The sequence below is a fragment of the Physeter macrocephalus genome, chromosome 18, assembly GCF_002837175.3.
Source record: "Physeter macrocephalus isolate SW-GA chromosome 18, ASM283717v5, whole genome shotgun sequence".
Taxonomy (NCBI): domain Eukaryota; kingdom Metazoa; phylum Chordata; class Mammalia; order Artiodactyla; family Physeteridae; genus Physeter; species Physeter macrocephalus.
Genome location: NC_041231.1, coordinates 7,994,192 through 8,011,487, shown reverse-complemented (window position 1 = coordinate 8,011,487; position 17,296 = coordinate 7,994,192). Strand labels below are relative to the sequence as shown.

Sequence of the window (17,296 nt, the reverse complement as noted above, 5' to 3'; positions counted from 1 at the left end):
GGATTTTTCACAGAAATAGAATGAACAACCCTAAAATTTGTATGGAACCACAAAAGATCCCCAAAGAGCCAAAGCAATTCTGGAAAAGACGAACAAAGCTGGAGGCATCACGCTCCCTGATTACCAACTATATTACAAAGCCATAGTAATCAAAACAGTATGGTACTGGCATAAAAACAGACACATAGATCAATGGAATGGAAAGAGAGCCCAGAAATAAACCTACACACATATGGTCATTTAATTTATAACAAACGAGCCAAGAATATGCAATGGGAAAAGGACAGTCTCTTCAATAAATGGTATTGGGAAAACTGGACAGCCACATGCAAAAGAATGAAACTAGACCACTATCTTATACAAAAACTAACTCAAAATGGAATAAAAACTTGAATGTAAGACCTGAAACCATAAAACTCCTAGAAGAAAACACAGGCAACAAGTTCCCTGACATCAGCTGTGGCACTGATTTTTTTTGGATTTGACATGAAAAGCAAAGGCAACAAAAGCAAAAATAAAGAAGAGGGACTATATCAAACTAAAAAGCTTCTGCAGAACAAAGGAAATCATCAACAAAATGAAAAGGCAACCTACTGGATGGGAGGAAATATTTACAAATCATTTATCTGACAAAAGCTTAAGAGCCAAAATAAACAAAGAACTTACAACACAACAGCAAAAGAAAAATCCAATTTAAAAAATGGACCTGAACAGATATTTTTTCAAAGACACACAGATGGCCAACAGGTACATGAAAAGGTGCTCAGCATCATTAACCATGAGGGAAATACAAATCAAAACCACAATGAGATATCACCTCATACCTGTTAGAATGGCTACTATCAAAAAGACAAGAAATAACAAGTGTTGGTTGGTGAGGATGTGTAGAAAAGGAAACTTTCATGCACTGTTGGTGGGAATGTAAACTGGTATAGCCACTGTGGAAAAAGAGTATGGAGATTCCTCACAAAATAAAAATAGAACTACCATACGGGGACTTCCCTGGCAGTTCAGTGATTAAGACTCTGCACTTCCAATGCAGAGGGAAGGGGTTCCATCTCTATTTGGGGAACTAAGATCCCGCATGCCGCACAGCGTGGCCAAAAAAAAAAAAAGAACTACCATATGATCCAGCAATTCCACTTCTGGGTATTTATCTGAAGTAAATGAAAACACTAATTCTAAAGATACGTGCACCCCCATTTTCATTACAGCATTATTTACAATAGCCAAGATAAGGATACAATCTAAGTGTCCACTGATGTATGAACGGATAAAGAAAAGGTGATATACATACACAATGGAATACTATTCAGCCATAAAAAACAATGAAATCTTGCTATTTGAAATGTTATGGATGGACCTGGAGGGCATTATGCTAAGTGACAAAAGTCAGACAAAGAAGACAAATACCATATGATTTCATTTATATGTGAAATTTTTAAAAAAACAAACAAACAAAAATACCCTAAACAAAAAAACTAACAAGTTCATAGATACAGAGAACAGAATGGTGGTTGCCAGAGGTGGCAGGGGGTGGGGAGGAAATGGGTGAAATGGGTGAAGGGGGTCAAAACGTACAAACTTCCAGTTACAAAATAAGTAAGTCATGGGGAGGTAACGTACAGTATAATGACTGTGCTGCATATTTGAAGGCTGTTAAAAGAGTAGATCTCAAAAGTTCTCATCACAAGACAAAAAAAACTGTAACTATGTGTGGTAAGAGATGTTAACTAGAGTTATTGTGGTGATCATTTCACAATATACACAAATATCAAGTTATTATGTTGTACACCTGAAACTAATATAACATTTCAATTATATCTTAATAAAATACATAAAGCATAAAAAAGTTATAGCATCTTTCAACAAAATTAAAATTCTAAGAATAATGTCCAGTAGTGAGAAAAATGTCTCAAAAATGAACATACCTTTAAGTCAAGTCTCATGTCTGTTGAGGATAGGCCATACGCTAAGAAAGACAATCCCCCAAATGGGCTAATATTCTGCCCTTTATTCTCAGACCCAAAAGAGCTGAGGAGCCTTAGCAACCACTGTTTTCAACTTTCATTATGCAATGGATCCAAAAGCACATGTGGCAGTCATGACAGACATTAAAACTTGGGATTCTGAGTCCAGGGTGATACTGCAAATAAGGGAAGAGCTCTTCTTTACAGAAGAATGCCAGCTAATAAACAGAATGAAAAAATAATAAACATGGAATGACAGAATTAGAAAAATCCTAACTTGGAATCATCAGTGTAATAATTGACTCATCAGTGATGACAAAACAATCGCATGAAAACATACTGGCGAACAGGATATTCAGTCTCAGTTTCCCTCCTTAGATTATTATTAATTACAAATGCGGACGAGCACCTTTACAGTGGAAAAATCTAGCAGACCTACCTTAACTGAGTGATCAAAGTTATCATCACCAATAATGACTTAAACTGACATCATGAACCTCCCGATGTGATTCAATGGGAGGACACGTCATCCATCACCTATATATCCAACAGTATTCTTACCAACAACAGTTAGTGTGACTCTAATCAGATTGTGGGACACTGTAGAAACAAGTGGGCTGGACTCTTCAAAACGCATTAATGGCATAACAGACAACAAAAAGGCAAGGGAACTGTTTTAGATTAAGAGAGACTAAAGAGAAATGAAAATTAAATGCAATGTGTACTCTTTGATTGACTCTTGGATTAAATGTTTTAAAAAAACAATAAAGGACATAACCTTTATTTAGGATAACTGGTGAAATGTGAACATGGACCATATGATAGTATTATTTTATCAGTGTCAAATTTCTTGGGTATGACAGCAGTACTGTGATTATGCAGGATAATGTCCTTATTCTTAAAAGATATACGCTGAAATATTTAGAGGTAAAGTATAATGATGTTTAACAAAGTTTCTCTACACACACTGGAGAGAGGAAGGGGGAAGAAGAAAGTAAATTTTAAAAGATGTTAATTGGTGAACTTAGGTTAAAAGTATTAGAATGTTCACCATACTCTTCTTTCAAATATTCTGTCGGTTTGAAGTTTTCATATTAAAAAGTTGAGGGGGAAATGCAGTTTCTAAATGCTATAGCATGCCACCTAGCAGCCCCAAACCACACCACCATGGGGGACACTTCTTAAACACTTGTTGATAACCTCAGTGCCTAAAAGGGAACTGAGGTTTTCTCTTATCTTCTTATAAGACTATAAATATATCTGAAAATTATATTATTTTCAGAGTAATAGAGTATTTGGCTAGAAGGATGATAAAAATCAAAACTGTAAATCAAAAAGAGTAAAAGTTGGGCTTCCCTGGTGGCGCAGTGGTTGAGAGTCCGCCTGCCGATGCAGGGGACGCGGGTTTGTGCCCCGGTCCGGGAGGATCCCACATGCCGCGGAGCGGCTGGGCCCGTGAGCCATGGCCGCTGAGCCTGCGCGCCCGGAGCCTGTGCTCCGCAACGGGAGAGGCCACAACAGTGAGAGGCCCGCGTACCGCAAAAAAAAAAAAAAAAAAAAAAAGGGTAAAAGTTGAACTTTCATTCCTTTGCCTGGACAGCCACAACGGCAGCTACATTTGTCAGAGCGAAACTTTACCTCGCTTTGTCCAAAGTCTTCTGTTCCTCAATCTTCTGTTCAGCATCCTTCTCAGCTCGATTAGAAACTCCTGCGTTTTGTCTGCTCCAGATACTTGGTTTCTGGAGAATAATTTAAAAAGACAAGACAGAATCACTAAATGATTTGCAAAAACTCTCTACTTGTCTTGTACATCAGAAGGAAAAAAAAGATAATTAGATCTTATGAATCAGTGGAAATAACTAGACTTCTGACAGCCAACCTATGTCCTGCAAATACACTGTACATAGCAAAGCTGGAGCTGAAAAAAAAAGCCCTAATTACATTAAAAATATTTCTTTATACAATTGCAGTTACTTCTCTTTTATCTCCTGAATGATTACAACCTAATTCAAGACTAATGAAGACATATATAACAGAGATTTAGTAATACAAGTAACAGACACCATTAGCTATAAAATTGTGAAAACATTCACAACTCTTAAAGACCCAGCTATATTTCTGCTATATTTCTATATTATCTAATTGTTTATCTCTGTTTGGATTTATAACACCTGTAAAACTAGATAATCTTCCATGGGAATGTAAATAAACACATACTAACAGCAATGTACTATTCCAAAAGAAGTGCTAAAGAATTAGATCATTATAATGCGCTTTTAAATCTTACTAATTTCTATCTTAATATTTAAAACATTTCATGCAGATGTTCAAATACAAGACAGGGATTTTTATGTAGCAGACACCATGAACACTTTCAAAAAACCTAAGTACGGTGTAATTTCCCTATGTTTGGAATTGATGGAGATAATTAGATCTTATTTTTACCTTAGTAGTTGGTTTTGGTTTCCCCAAAACTCCAGCATCTTTTAGAAGTTTCTCTTGTTTGAATTCTTCTTGTTTTCGGAAGAGTTCAGCCTTAAGGTCTACCAACTAAAATAAAACCAATAAGCAAACAAAAACAATTAATTCTAATGAATGACTGGATTTCTAAGGTTTTATAATTCTCAAAACAAGATTACAAGCTCCTATAAATGGACAAAAATGGATATAAAACTAAACGTTTAAATGTAGAATCTAGTACAAAATAAAACCAAGTCATATTTCATTCCAGCTCTGTTGTAAAAGTATTTCACTTTCAACACTTAAAGGCTTTCCTCTGGGCAAGGGTAGAGTGATAAAGCAAGGTAAATGAAATCTGCATCTTTTAGATTCAGATTCAACTAACATTATTAAGCACCTTCTGTCTGACTGGCACTGTCCTTGGCTTTTTCTTGTAGTAATTTCACTTAAACATCACAACAATTTATTATTTCTATAGGAAAACGTCTTTGTTCAGCAACAATCTGAGCACCAGTATATGTCTGGCACTTAACACTGAAGAGCAGAATACAAACATGAATTAGACATACTCCTGCCTCAAAGAGCCTACAATCTCCTAAGAAACGTAACTTACAATACCAGTCAGTTGTAATAAATGCCGTGAAGAGTGTAATTAAGTAGCAAAAAGTTCAGTTAAAGGAGTATTTCCTTCTGGCCAGAGTGATCAGAGATGGCTTTGAAATGAAGCTTAAAGGATAGGCAAGATTTCAAAAGCTAGAAATAAAATGGACTGAGTGAATTTTGTTTCAGCATGTTTTGGAAACTGCAAGTTTAGCTGAACAACAGAGTTCAAGAACAGGAAAGGCCAGAGCAAAGGGAACAGGGGAGTTGGATCAGTCACCACTTACTCCAAAAAAGGATGTAATGACAGTTTCCTTTTTAAGGATCCAAGTACAGCTGCTTATACACATGGTCATTTATAAAGCAAATACTTATAAAGCCCAGCATCACAAACTGACTTTTAAGGGAAATCAAAATGACTGAGCTCAATGATTTCTATTTTGGAAGAAAGCAATTTTAAAATAGGCTTGGCAGGGTTTTTAATAATGCCAAGGGCAGGTTCATTCTAGGGCCTAATACTCTAAATTTTAAAAAACAAATTTAAAACTTAAGCCTTGGGACTTCCCTGGTGGTCCAGTGGTAAAAAATCCGCCTTCTGATGCAGGGGACGTAGGTTCAATCCCTAGTCGGGCAACTAAGCCCAAGTGCTGCAGACCACAGAGCCCACGCTCCACAACTAGAGAGAAAGCCCACACTCCACAACGAAAGATCCCGCATGCCGCAACTAAGACCTGACACAGCCAAAAAATATAAATAAATAAAGTTACATGTATCACTAAAAAAAAACACTTGTACATTTAAGGAAAAAAACTTAAGCCTTTTCTTCTAAGCCTTTTTTTTTTTTGATGTGGACCATTTTTAAAGTCTTTATTGAATTTGTTACAATATTACTTCTAATTTGCCTTTTGGTTTTTTGACCCAGAGGCATGTGGGATCTTAGCTCCCCAACCGGGGATCGAACCCGCGTGCCCTGCACTGGAAGGCGAAGTCTTAACCACTGGACTGCCAGGAAAGTCCCTCTAAGCCTTCTTAACTACATCAATTTTCTAGCCAGACACTGTCCTATTAAACTTTTGAACTTTACAATGAAGATGCTCAGAAAAGTGTCAATTCCCAGATGGCATTCACATTATGAGTATTGCTAATTTTAACCCATCAGGAAAGGATAACTTTAATTTTACAGCTTTTTGATTCCTAATTCTCAAACATAATAACTAGTACCAATTTTCAGTACTAGACGGGGGAAAGGAGCTCAAGTATTGGGCTACGTCCATCTTTTCCTTCATATCGCTTGCATTCTGCAGTAAATCCAAGATTAAACCAAAGATTAGGCAATTTGCTCTGATATAATGGAAAAGACAACAGCTTTGGAGTCAAACAGATGGAGTGAGCCCAGTTCTACCACGAAGAACTCAGTATGTAAGCTGGAGAAAGCCACTTCATTTTCTGAGCCTCAATGGCATCACCTATAAAATGGGGATATTACTAGCACCTGCCTCCTAAAGCAGTCAGGAAGATTCAATGAGGTACTGCATACAAAGTGCTGAAACAAAAGTACGCAGAACAGGTTTTCTTCCTAAAAGCAACTAACTTAACAATGCTGTTTACATTCTGTTAGACCTTACAGCCCCCAGGCAGCGCAGCCTACGGGTGTATTAACAACTGTTTAGTTCCTGGTGGGGACGCTGGGCATCTCGGACCCTGGGGAACAAATCACACTATCTAATGTTCTGGGGGGACCATGCCGGTCCCTGAACTGAAAGGAAACATATCTGCACAGCTAGCAGAGGCTGCGTTCCCCCTCCGACGGCAACGAAGACAAGGCTGGCAAGGAGGCCTGGCCTGTTGTCGCGGAGGGGAGGCAGGGACATTCCAAACCCTGAAAAGACACCAGGTTCTGGTCCGCGTCTGAGGGGCAAGCCTGGTGCCGGTGCACGGCGGAGGGGAGACGTCACGTTCAGCGTTCTATAAACAAGAAGTGGGCCCTGGCTTTTTCTGGGAGAAAAACCAGGTGCCGGGGGTCCTGTCTGAGGGGAGGCCAAGTTTGGGTCCCCGAGTAAAGAAACAAACGACGTCGACATTCTTGTCCGGCAGAGGCAGGGAGAGGCGGAGCCCGCAGCATCATCTACACCCGTACTCACCGAGGACGCCGTAACGTCCAAGGGCTTTTTTCTCCGGTCCATGGTCGCACTAGAGCGCCCCGGCCCAAAGCGATCGCCTCACCGGGTCCCCGCAAGCTTCTTATACCGGCTTCCGGCGTAACCGGAAGTGTCCTCATCAGAGCGACGCTGCTTACGACGCTGGCACCATCTTGAGAAGGTCAGGATGTGGTGCGCACTGCGTCCTTCACCATTTTGAGAAGCTCAGCGTGTCCAGGAGTGAAGCTAACTGCTAAGGCCATCTTGAAGAGCGCGGAAGGTGGCAGGCCTAGTGTTGTCGCCATCTTGAGAAGGGCGGCATACGTCTTTCAGAGCAATGCACGCCATCTTGAGTGGTGCAGTTGCTGGGGGGCGGGTGTGTGTGGCGATGGCGCCATCTTGGAAGGGCAAGGGAACTGAAATGAATGTCTTCCCTGTGAAAAGAAAGATGGGTTAGTAGGACTGCAAAGATCTACCTAAATACCATTTTAAGACCTGCTGTATGCTAGGCACTGCTTGGTGCTTCCCACAAGTTAATTTATTTAAATTCTCACAAGAGTCATATGAAATAAGGATTATTATATTAATTTTAGTAGAAATAACAACAATAATAATAACTAATATTGATATAATGCTATAAATGTATAGTGTGTCACTTTACATATTTCAGCTGGTAAGAACATGAACTCCAGAAGCCAACTTCCTCAGCTGGAATCACTGCTTCACCACTTATTGACTGTGTGACCTTGCAAAAGTTACTACTTGGTGCTTCAGTTTCCAAATGGGAATAAAATAGTGTTTACTTCATGGGGTTCAGTTAGGATTAGATGAAGTAAATGAGCTCGTTGATAAAAGTATTAATGAATGTGGTAGACAGACCAATGACACGTGCCTCCCCCACGCTCACACACACAAGATGTCCATCTTTTAATCCCTAGAACCTGTGACTGGGTTACCGTACATGGCAAAAGGGAATTTTCAGATATGATTAACGATTTTGAGATGAGATTATCCAAGTACTGTAGGTCCAATGTAATCACAAGGGTGTTTATAAGAGGGAGGCAGAAAAGTCAGAATCAATGAGAGATAAGAAGTAGCTACACTGTGGGCTTTGAAGAGGGAGGATGGGGCCACTGCCGAGGAATGCAGGCAGCTTCTAGAAGCTGAAGAGACAAGGAAATGAATCCTTCTCTAGAGCCTCCAGCGTAGCACTGCTGACACCTAGATTTTAGCCTTGTAAGGCTCATTTCAGACTTCCCACCTCCAGAACGTTAAGAGAATAAATTTGCATTGTTTTAAATCATTAAGTTTGTAGTGATGTGTTACAGCAGCAGTAGGAAACGGATACAAACGATAATGATTGCAGCAATAGCATATGTGTGTACCTCTTTTCATGGATTATCTCATTTAATCCTTGCAAGGATCCCAGAGGTGGGAGCTATTTACACCATGTTACCGAGGAGAAAAGTGAGGCCCAAGAGGTTAAGTGACATGCAAAGGACATTTGCCAGCTAGCAAGTGATGGACCCTAGAGTCAAAAAATAACTCAAAGGCATTGAGTTAATTATTTGCATGCTATTTACTTGTAAAGAGGGGAACCCATATAGATTGACTTCATCTAATAAAGGCTAGAAGAAGATTTATATAAAAGAAAGAGGGGAGAAGGAAAAGCCATAGACACATTGGAAACCATGAACTTCAGTTTCCTTGCCTAGTTGGCCACTGGTAATGAGACCAGTCAGTGTACTGATCTTGGGCTGCTAGAAAGCAAAACTTTTAGTTGTTTATGGATGCCCCAGAAGACCCTGAGAGTTTAGCTTTCTCTGTATAATGCCTGTCAGTGTCCTGGCTGTCATCTCCATGTTGATTAGGCAGGTTTGTACCAATACCATCCTCCGAAGTTCTCGCTCCCGTGGCATCCAGCTGATTTCAGTTACCTTCCAAGCCATTTAAATTACCGGGAGCAAACCAGTGAGTCTCCTCTGTTCCCCCAGCCCTCGCACACATTCAGGTCTGGAGAAGCACAGAAAGCTTAATCCTGGATTGACCAGCATGCCGTCCCGGCACATCAACCATTTTTCACATATTCTGTTCCTCAAATTCTCCTCTTCCTTTTATGCTTTTCAAATGTCTGGGTCTGTCTGGAATTGCCTTCCTCTACCAGGTACAAAAATTGAGGCCACAGCCCTCTGTTCTTTACCACACCATGCTCTCTTCCTGGGGTGTCATTTCTAAATCAGATCTCAGTCCACTGGGTCTCCCACACGGACCTGGGTTTGTTCTGGAAGAAAGGGGTGGTTAGGACCCTCGTCTGCTGAAAAGCACAGGATTTCCTCCAAGATCAGGCTCAGCCGAGCTGCACCCAGGTAACCCTCTGGTTACCTAGAGAACCTCACATCAGCCCCCTCTGAATCTCATTTCTCGCAGGCAGTTGGGCGCATGGAGGTTTGAGGTAAAGAGGAGTGTGGAAATGGTCTTCTGGCTGAAAAGTGCTATGCATGCATCTCTCGAGGGATACAGAAGTTCACTCAGCGCCAGTTTTCTCGCCGCAGAAGGCACGTGCCTGGCGACAGTCTGTGTTACGATGCTGCATGTTTTGCAGCGCTTTGAGCTCAGCTTGTCCCCCCGACCCTTGTTGGGTCCCACGGGGGTAAGGCTGGGTGGGAGAGCTATTATCTTCTTCCTTTTCCTCTCCTATTGGCCTTTAATGGTCCGTCAAATCTCCTAGGTACTTTAAATAAAGGTGGAGAGAGGCGGCCTTTGGAAACACACAGCAATTATTTCCCTGTGAGCACGGCCACCCAGGCATGCTCTTATTTTAAAGGGGGGCCCCACAGTCATTTTCTGGCACGAAGATTCATAGCGACAGGGTTGCAAGTTGTAGCCTGTGCTGCTATTGTAATGTTTTAATTGGTAATTAAGTCAAGAGGTTTAATTCAGCCCAGGCTCCTTTTGGCAAGTGAATGATTTCTCTCCACCCAGTATCCTGTTTCCTCAAACTGAAAATGTGTCTCTCCGGGGATTCCCTGGTGGCGCAGTGGTTGAGAATCTGCCTGCTAATGCAGCGGACACGGGTTCGCGCCCTGGTCTGGGAGGATCCCACATGCTGCGGAGCAACTAGGCCCGTGAGTCACAACTACTGAGCCTGTGTGTCTGGAGCCTGTGCTCCACAACAAGAGAGACCGCGATAGTGAGAGGCCCGCGCACCACGATGAAGACTGGCCCCCGCTTGCCACAACTAGAGAAAGCCCTCGCACAGAAACAAAGACCCAACACAGCCAAAAATAAATAAATTAATTAATAAACTCTTACCCCCCCCCAAAAATGTGTCTCTCCCAGATGTGTCCAGCCCACAGTGTCTTAACATTTGTTCAGTCTCCAACACACTGTCTCTGATAATAAATTACGCAGCAGTGGCTGAATTAGGCAAGTCCAATGTGTGAAAAAAGATTAGGTCGGATCTAAGGAAATTTAGGTTCTAAGTATGAGCATAGGATGAGGTATAAAGATACCGAGCCTCGTGCCCTGGATGCCAAAGAAGCTAACATTTATTAGTATCAAGCACAAAATCAGTTACTGGCATTAGCTCATTGACTCCCCACAACAGCCTCAAGGGTGGGTGCTATTATTATTTTATTTGGCAGATGAGGAAACAGACACAGAGAAGTTAAGTAACTAGTCCAGGGTCACACAGCTAGTCTTGGCCCCAGGATTTGAACCCAGGCAGCCTAGTGCCAGGACCTCACACTGTCCTCCCTCTGTGGATCTGAGACTATATTCGCTTTGCATTAATTAATTTATTCATTTATTCATTCATCCATTCAACTTTACTGGGGAAGGGGGACATTTTTATAGGAGCTGGTCCCAGAATATTTCTGCAGGAGGGACCTGTGATTAGGTCATTACAGTCAGAAGGGACCCACCAGGTGAATGCCAGGAGGCCTGATGGGGCAAGCTGGGACCGGACAAGGATCACTTGGTGCCCTGTTAAGCCCAGCTGAGCTTGCAAATGCAGAGTAACTGGTTGCTGAGTGGGGCTTTTCCTGCAGCCTGGGAAACTGGTGCTTGAGGCCATCACTGAAAAAAAGAGGTGCTAAGAACTCTACAGTCTTGAGAAAACTGCCAACAAGTAGGGCCCAAGTGCTGTCTCCCAACTTCAACCCAGCAGATTATTATGAGCAGGGGAAGATGCTTTACTATGTTCAACCCCACCCAGGCCCACTGCATAAACAGAGGCAGCTGGGAGGGACAGGGGGAGCCTGAAGCCCAGTGAGGCCCTGCAAGGGTGGGGCACACAGGGCAAGTCGGGGACCTGGCAAGGCCGGGGTGGGGTATCCCTCAGCGTGTAACCGAGCAGGACACCACAGGGCCTTCCCAGGACAGACCCCCCCCCCCCACCCGCAATGTACTCTGCCTGCCTCTTGTCTGTAGAAAAACTTTAGCCTCCTAGGTCTTCCCCGAGTTCCAAAGAATAAATTTAATCAGAGAAGTGAGAAAATGCAGAAACAAAGGAAAACAGTTAAACATGACAAAATAAGAATAGTTTGGCCATTAAACTATTGTTGACTTGCTAAAGTCAAGGACCTTTAGCTCCTCCTCAAGGGCTATAGGTAACACGCTGAGCCATATCCTTTGGGCTGTTTTACAGATACTGAAACACCCACCAGCTGGAAGAAGTTAACTGTCTGCTGCCCACAAGCACGTAGACCCCAGGAGGGTTGGAACCAGAAGGTTGATGACGTTGACTCCCAATTACCTCACCACCGACCAATCAGAAGAGTGCCCACGGGCTGAGCACGCACCTGCAGCCCTCTCCTCAGCACCTAGCCCCTTCCGCTTTTCCGTATATTATCTCTGAGCTAAACCTGGGGTGTTGGGGGTTGGTTCTTTGGGATATGAGTCCGCCTTCTCCCCGGGATTGCTGGCGTCCTCAAGAAAGCTGTCTTTCGTCTTACCCAACACTGCCTCTCAGTTTTGGATTCTTGAGCCACGAGCAGCTGAACCTGAGTTCGGTGACAAGAGGGTCTTGAAGGCCACGAAGTGGGGAGAAGCAGAGAAACAGAGGCTGCTTTTGCCCTTGCCCCCTGCTACCCCCTTCTGGTCCTGAGTTATGTTCCTAGGGCCAACCCAGGGTACTTAAAACAAGGGAAATGTATTGCTTCGCAGTTCTGGAGGCTGGACACCAAGATCGAGGTGTCATCACTGATATTAACCTTGATCACCTGGCTTGACGCAGGATTTGCCAGGTTTCTCCACTAGACAGTTATCCTCAATCCATGCTCTTTGGAAGTAAGTCACCTGGATCAGCCCACCCTCAAGTGGCACTTTACGTATTTTAGCTCATTTAACTTTCACAGTAACCTAGCCGGGCAGGGCCTATCATCATCTCCATCTTACAGAGGAGGGAACCGAGGGAGGCTGGGTGGTGACGGAGGCCATGGGAGCTCTCCTGCCTCTCCGAGCAGACGGGGCTCCTGCACCCAGCTCGCTCCAAGGCTGCCACCTTCTCTGCATCCTGCCTGAGGTCCTCACGCTTCACACATCCAGAGGGAGAAAGAATCCAAGTTCCTTGGTGGCCCCAAGTCTGGTATGAGACTGTACCTGAAAGAAAGAGGCCCCGAACCACATTCCTTCTTGCCGACACTCTTGGGTCCCGGAGTCTGGAGCCTGAGCTATTTACTGTGGACGGCCTGCGGCCCACTTTCATTTCCGGCATGGTCTAGAGGGACACAGATAGAGACTGGGGAGGGGGACAGATAGAGATGGGGTGGGGGGGTGGGAAGCGCCCTCAGGGGATGAACTGTGAAACTCACAAGACGGACCCTACCAATGGCTGCATCCCTCCTGGATCCTGCAAGGGAGAGGCAGGCTGCAGGGAAGCCGCGCGTCAGCCGGGACCATGATTTTGGCGTGAGGGAGCTAGGATCATGGTCTCGGAGGGTGGGGCAGGAATAGGGTCATCAAGACAGGGAGAAGCAGAGGCTGCCTGGGGGACTAGGGCTCTGTTTGGGAGCACACGTTCTCCATCCCTTCATTCCAAAGAGCCTCCCCCGCACCCCAACTCCATCTTCTTCCTCCCTGAGAATTCACCCTCAAAACGACTCACACAGGGAATCGACTGTCGTGCTTTTACTCAAGCATTCTGTACTCAACACACAGCTAACGAGGGCCTGCTCTGTGCTGGGAACTGTGCCCGGGGTTCTGCACGTGCTCTCCCCGTTTATCCATAGAGCGGCCTGGGGGCTGGGGGGACAGAGGCTTGGAGAGTGAAGGTGACTCACAGCTGGTGTTGGAACCAGAATTCAATTCAGGGTTTGTTGGTTTGTTTGTTTGTTTTTTTTTGGCCGCACCGCACAGCATGCGGGATCCTAGTTCCCAGACCAGGGGTGATCGAACCCGGCCCCCTGCAGTGGGAGAGCGGAGTCTTAACCACGGGACCGCCAGATAAGTCCCTCAATCCAGGGGCATTGACTGCAAAGACTCCGCGCTTGCCACCCATGACTCATTCACTCGTTCATTCAAAAAAGTTATTTTTGCCCCGTGCACACATGCCAGCTGTTGTGCAAGGCACTGGAGGTACAGAAATAAACGAGACGGACGTGGTGCGTGTCCTCACATTCCAGGGGCAGGACAGATCCCTCCCTCACCCGGTAAGCAGCACATCAGCTCATTGTGAATCAAGGTCATCGCCATGGAAGGACGATGGTGATGTGATGTGAGAACAGAGAAGCATGAGGTGGTGGGAGGGGATCTAATACAGACTGTGACCAGGGAAGCTATCTCTGGGCAGGTGACATTTAAACTCTACCCGAATAACTGGAAGAGCAACAGGAAAGGTATTTAAGGAACATCAGGGATGAAGGCCGTGGGGTCTGAAACGGGACCAGAGGGAACGCAAGAGTGAGTGGAGTCAAGTGAGGAGGGGGAGAAGGTAGGAGGTGCAGTCAGAGAGGTGGCCAGGGTCCAGGTCCCGCGGGGCCTTGTAGATCAAGGCAAGGGGTCCAGAATTTATCCTGGGTGTGACGGACGCTGTTGGAGAGTTTTAAGGCAAGCAACGAGTCCCTTCTTTCAAGACGCCGGTATTTTAGAGCAGGGGTTCTTAACCTCAGTGCTGTTGACCTTTTGGACTGAGTAGCTCTTTGTGGTGGGGCCTGTTCGGGCTGGTCTGGAACTGGAGGATGTTTAGCAGCACCCCTGGCTTCTCCCCACTAGATGCCAGTCACCCCTCCCCACTCCACCCCACCCTTAGTCATAACAATCAGAACGTCTTCGGATGTTACCAAATGCCCCGCCCCCCACCTTGAGAACCAATGACTTAACATATTAGTGGTTTACTTGCTGCTGTCACAGCAAGGAAGGGGCTGGATCTGCAGGAGAGACGACCTGTAGACCCAACCCTGGGATGCTTGGGAATGCCAGAGTTGGAGGCAGGCAGCTGAGCTCCAGGGCAGCTAGAAATTGTAATCTCTCTAATATCAGGACAGAGTTGCCTTACAGGCCACCTTGACGTAGAAGTCCAAACAAAGAAAATAATATCCAACACTGTTCTGGCTTATGAATCACTAATCTAACCTGACCACAGCCCTGAGAAGCAGTTACCTCTGAGATCCCCATTTTACAGGTGAGGAGGCTCAGAGAGGTTAAGCGACTGACCCAGGGTCACCCAGCTAGAGATGGGAGGATTGAGACCCAAAATCAGATTTCTCTGACTCTACAGCCCATGTGTTGCTTTATGTGTGTGTGTGTTTACGTAATAAATTCTAATATCTTTCCCGAGCTTGTTTTAAAAAATAAAGCCAGGATAGCCTTTTGTTTTCATCCAAGCCTGGGATTTATCAGGCTGTCCATCCAGGTCACCCAGAGAAGGCTTGCGGAAGCCAGAGCACCCCTCCCTTCTCCTCCCTCCTCGGGTCCTGTGTTTGGGTAACTACGCCTTCCACAGAGAGTACATACTTAAGCATTTCCAGCGCCCAGAACATCTTCTGCACGGGATGCTCGCGTTCCCTCCTGCAGGTGCGTGGTTCTCCGTGGGCGAGACCGAGCGTGGAGAAGACGTGCTATAAATGTCAGCACGATATTCACATCCGACGGTCTAAGAACTAACAAGCCTTTGCCCGATGGCTTCTGTCGGCAGCCCCAGGCGTGGGGGACACACCCCCTTCAGGGACCGTGCGTTCGCGGTTTGTGCCGTAGGCATCGCGAACGCGTGGGGTGGTGTTTTGGAGAGGTGGGAGCACACGTACGTTCACGTTCACGCAGCCCGGCCCCAACCGAACCAGCCTGGTGGAGCCCAGCCAGTGAGTCAGCCGGCTGCCGGCCAGGGAAGGGAAGCAGGGTGGTGGTGATGTTTTCCGATGGAACGCTGCTTCCTGCCGTCAACGGAAGAAAAAAAGTCTTCCTGGTAATTCGGAGGAGACAGACAACCAAATCAAACCCCGACTCTTAACCAGCCCTAGGGAGACTCATTAGTGTGAGAGGTACTTTATCATAAAGGAAATGGGCTTCTCTTCACGGAAGTAATCAACGTGAAAGGCTGTCTGTTTCTCACAACCAATTATGAAAACAAGCCAGAGTGAGTTTTACCAAGGCTTCTGTTTACTCCTCCCTTGGATCATTAGGGAGACAGCTCTTCATTCTCACTGTCCTTACCTGAGGTGTGTTCCCAGCCTTTGGTCGATCACATTGTCCTGGGATGAGACCACACGGTGGGTGTCTTGCTAGGGCATAGGGAATAGGGACAGACTCCTGGTAGCCAGGTCTGGGGGTCCAGTGGACACCTGAGGTCTCTCTCTGTCCTGTGTCCAATCTCCCTTCTGGTGAGAGCACCCCAGTTTATTGTGGGGAGCCACCATTCCCTCACTCTAAGTCTACATGGTTTGGGAGGAGCTGGCCCCCTCCTAGTTCTGAAGATGAAGATGTCACCCAGGCCCAGCCAATCAGCAAATTCCACTGCCATGGGCTCAGTCACTGGTGTAAGGACGGGTACGTGACCCAAATCAGTCCAGTGAGCGACAAGTCTGGGACCTTAGCTGGAACTATTGGGAAAGGGAAGTTCTCTTTTCACTGGTGCTGCTAACAGCAAAGAGGTGAGGCTGGGGCTGCTCAGGGTCATCTGGCCACCAAGAGGGGAGGGTCTGTCACAGAATAAGGCTGACCTAGAGGAAAGTAGAGCTCAGAATAGAGCAATAGAAAGCTTCCAGATGACATCTCTAGGGCACCTAGGTCCACCCGTTCCTGAAGCTATCATGGCCCTGGGCCGTATTAGATAAGTGAGGCCGTATATCCCTCTGTGCTCAAGCCAGTGTAGACTGGGTTTCTAACACTCTCCACCAGGAGATTCTTAACCCACACCAGACACTTACTTAACCAAGGGATCTGATGCTCCCAAGAAATTAGGGCAGGGCTCAGTTCAAGGGCAGACTGGGGGTGCCTGCTTATAGCTAAGAAGCTTGAGTCTGGTAGATGCAAAAGGCCCAAGCCCAAGACTAGGAATTTTCCTCCGTGTTGTGTGGTAATGAAATCCAATCCTCTGTGTAAAGATGCTCAACCCCGTTAGTTATCAGGGAAACATAGTCAAAACCACAATGAGATACCACTTCTCACCCACTAGGATGATCAGAATTTTAATGGAAAAAAACACATCAGCAAGGATGGAGAGAAAGTGGAGCCCTCATGCGCTGCTGTAGGGAATGTAAAATGGTGCAGCTACTTTGGAAAGCGGTCTGGCAGTTCCCCAAATGGTTAAATATAGAGTTGCCATATGACCCAGCAATTCCCCTCCAAGGTCTACGCTCTAGAAAACGGGATACATGTTCACACAAAAACCTGTACACAGATTATTCATATCAGCACTATTCACAATAGTCAGAAGGTGGAGACGACCCAAATGCCCATCAACAGATGACGGGCAAACAGAATGTGGTCTATCCAGGCAATGCAATATTATTCATCCATGAAAGGAACGTGTGTTGGTACGGCTACAACACGGCTGAGTCCTGAGACACTGCACTAAGTGAAAGAAGCCAGACACAAAAGGTCACATATTATGTGATTCCATTTATAGTTAATGTAGAGAATAGGAAAATCCACAGAGACAGAAAGTGGATTAATACTTGCCATGGAATGGGG

The 17,296-nt window shown here is 45.1% G+C and overlaps 1 protein-coding gene across 4 annotated transcripts in view; it reads right to left on the bottom strand.

Annotated features, from left to right (window-relative positions):
- C18H3orf20 (chromosome 18 C3orf20 homolog) overlaps positions 1-7,280 on the bottom strand; it is a 109,230-nt gene extending 101,950 nt beyond the window's left edge. For all 4 annotated transcript variants that reach the window (XM_055079399.1, XM_055079400.1, XM_055079402.1 and 1 more), the window contains exons 1-3: positions 7,172-7,280; positions 4,416-4,520; positions 3,609-3,709 (exon numbers count right to left, since the gene is read on the bottom strand). In XM_055079399.1, the coding sequence (XP_054935374.1) occupies positions 3,609-3,709; positions 4,416-4,520; positions 7,172-7,213 (248 nt within the window). In that variant the 5' untranslated portion in view covers positions 7,214-7,280. The remainder of the gene's footprint in view (positions 1-3,608; positions 3,710-4,415; positions 4,521-7,171) is intronic.
- Positions 7,281-17,296: the final 10,016 nt, after the last annotated feature.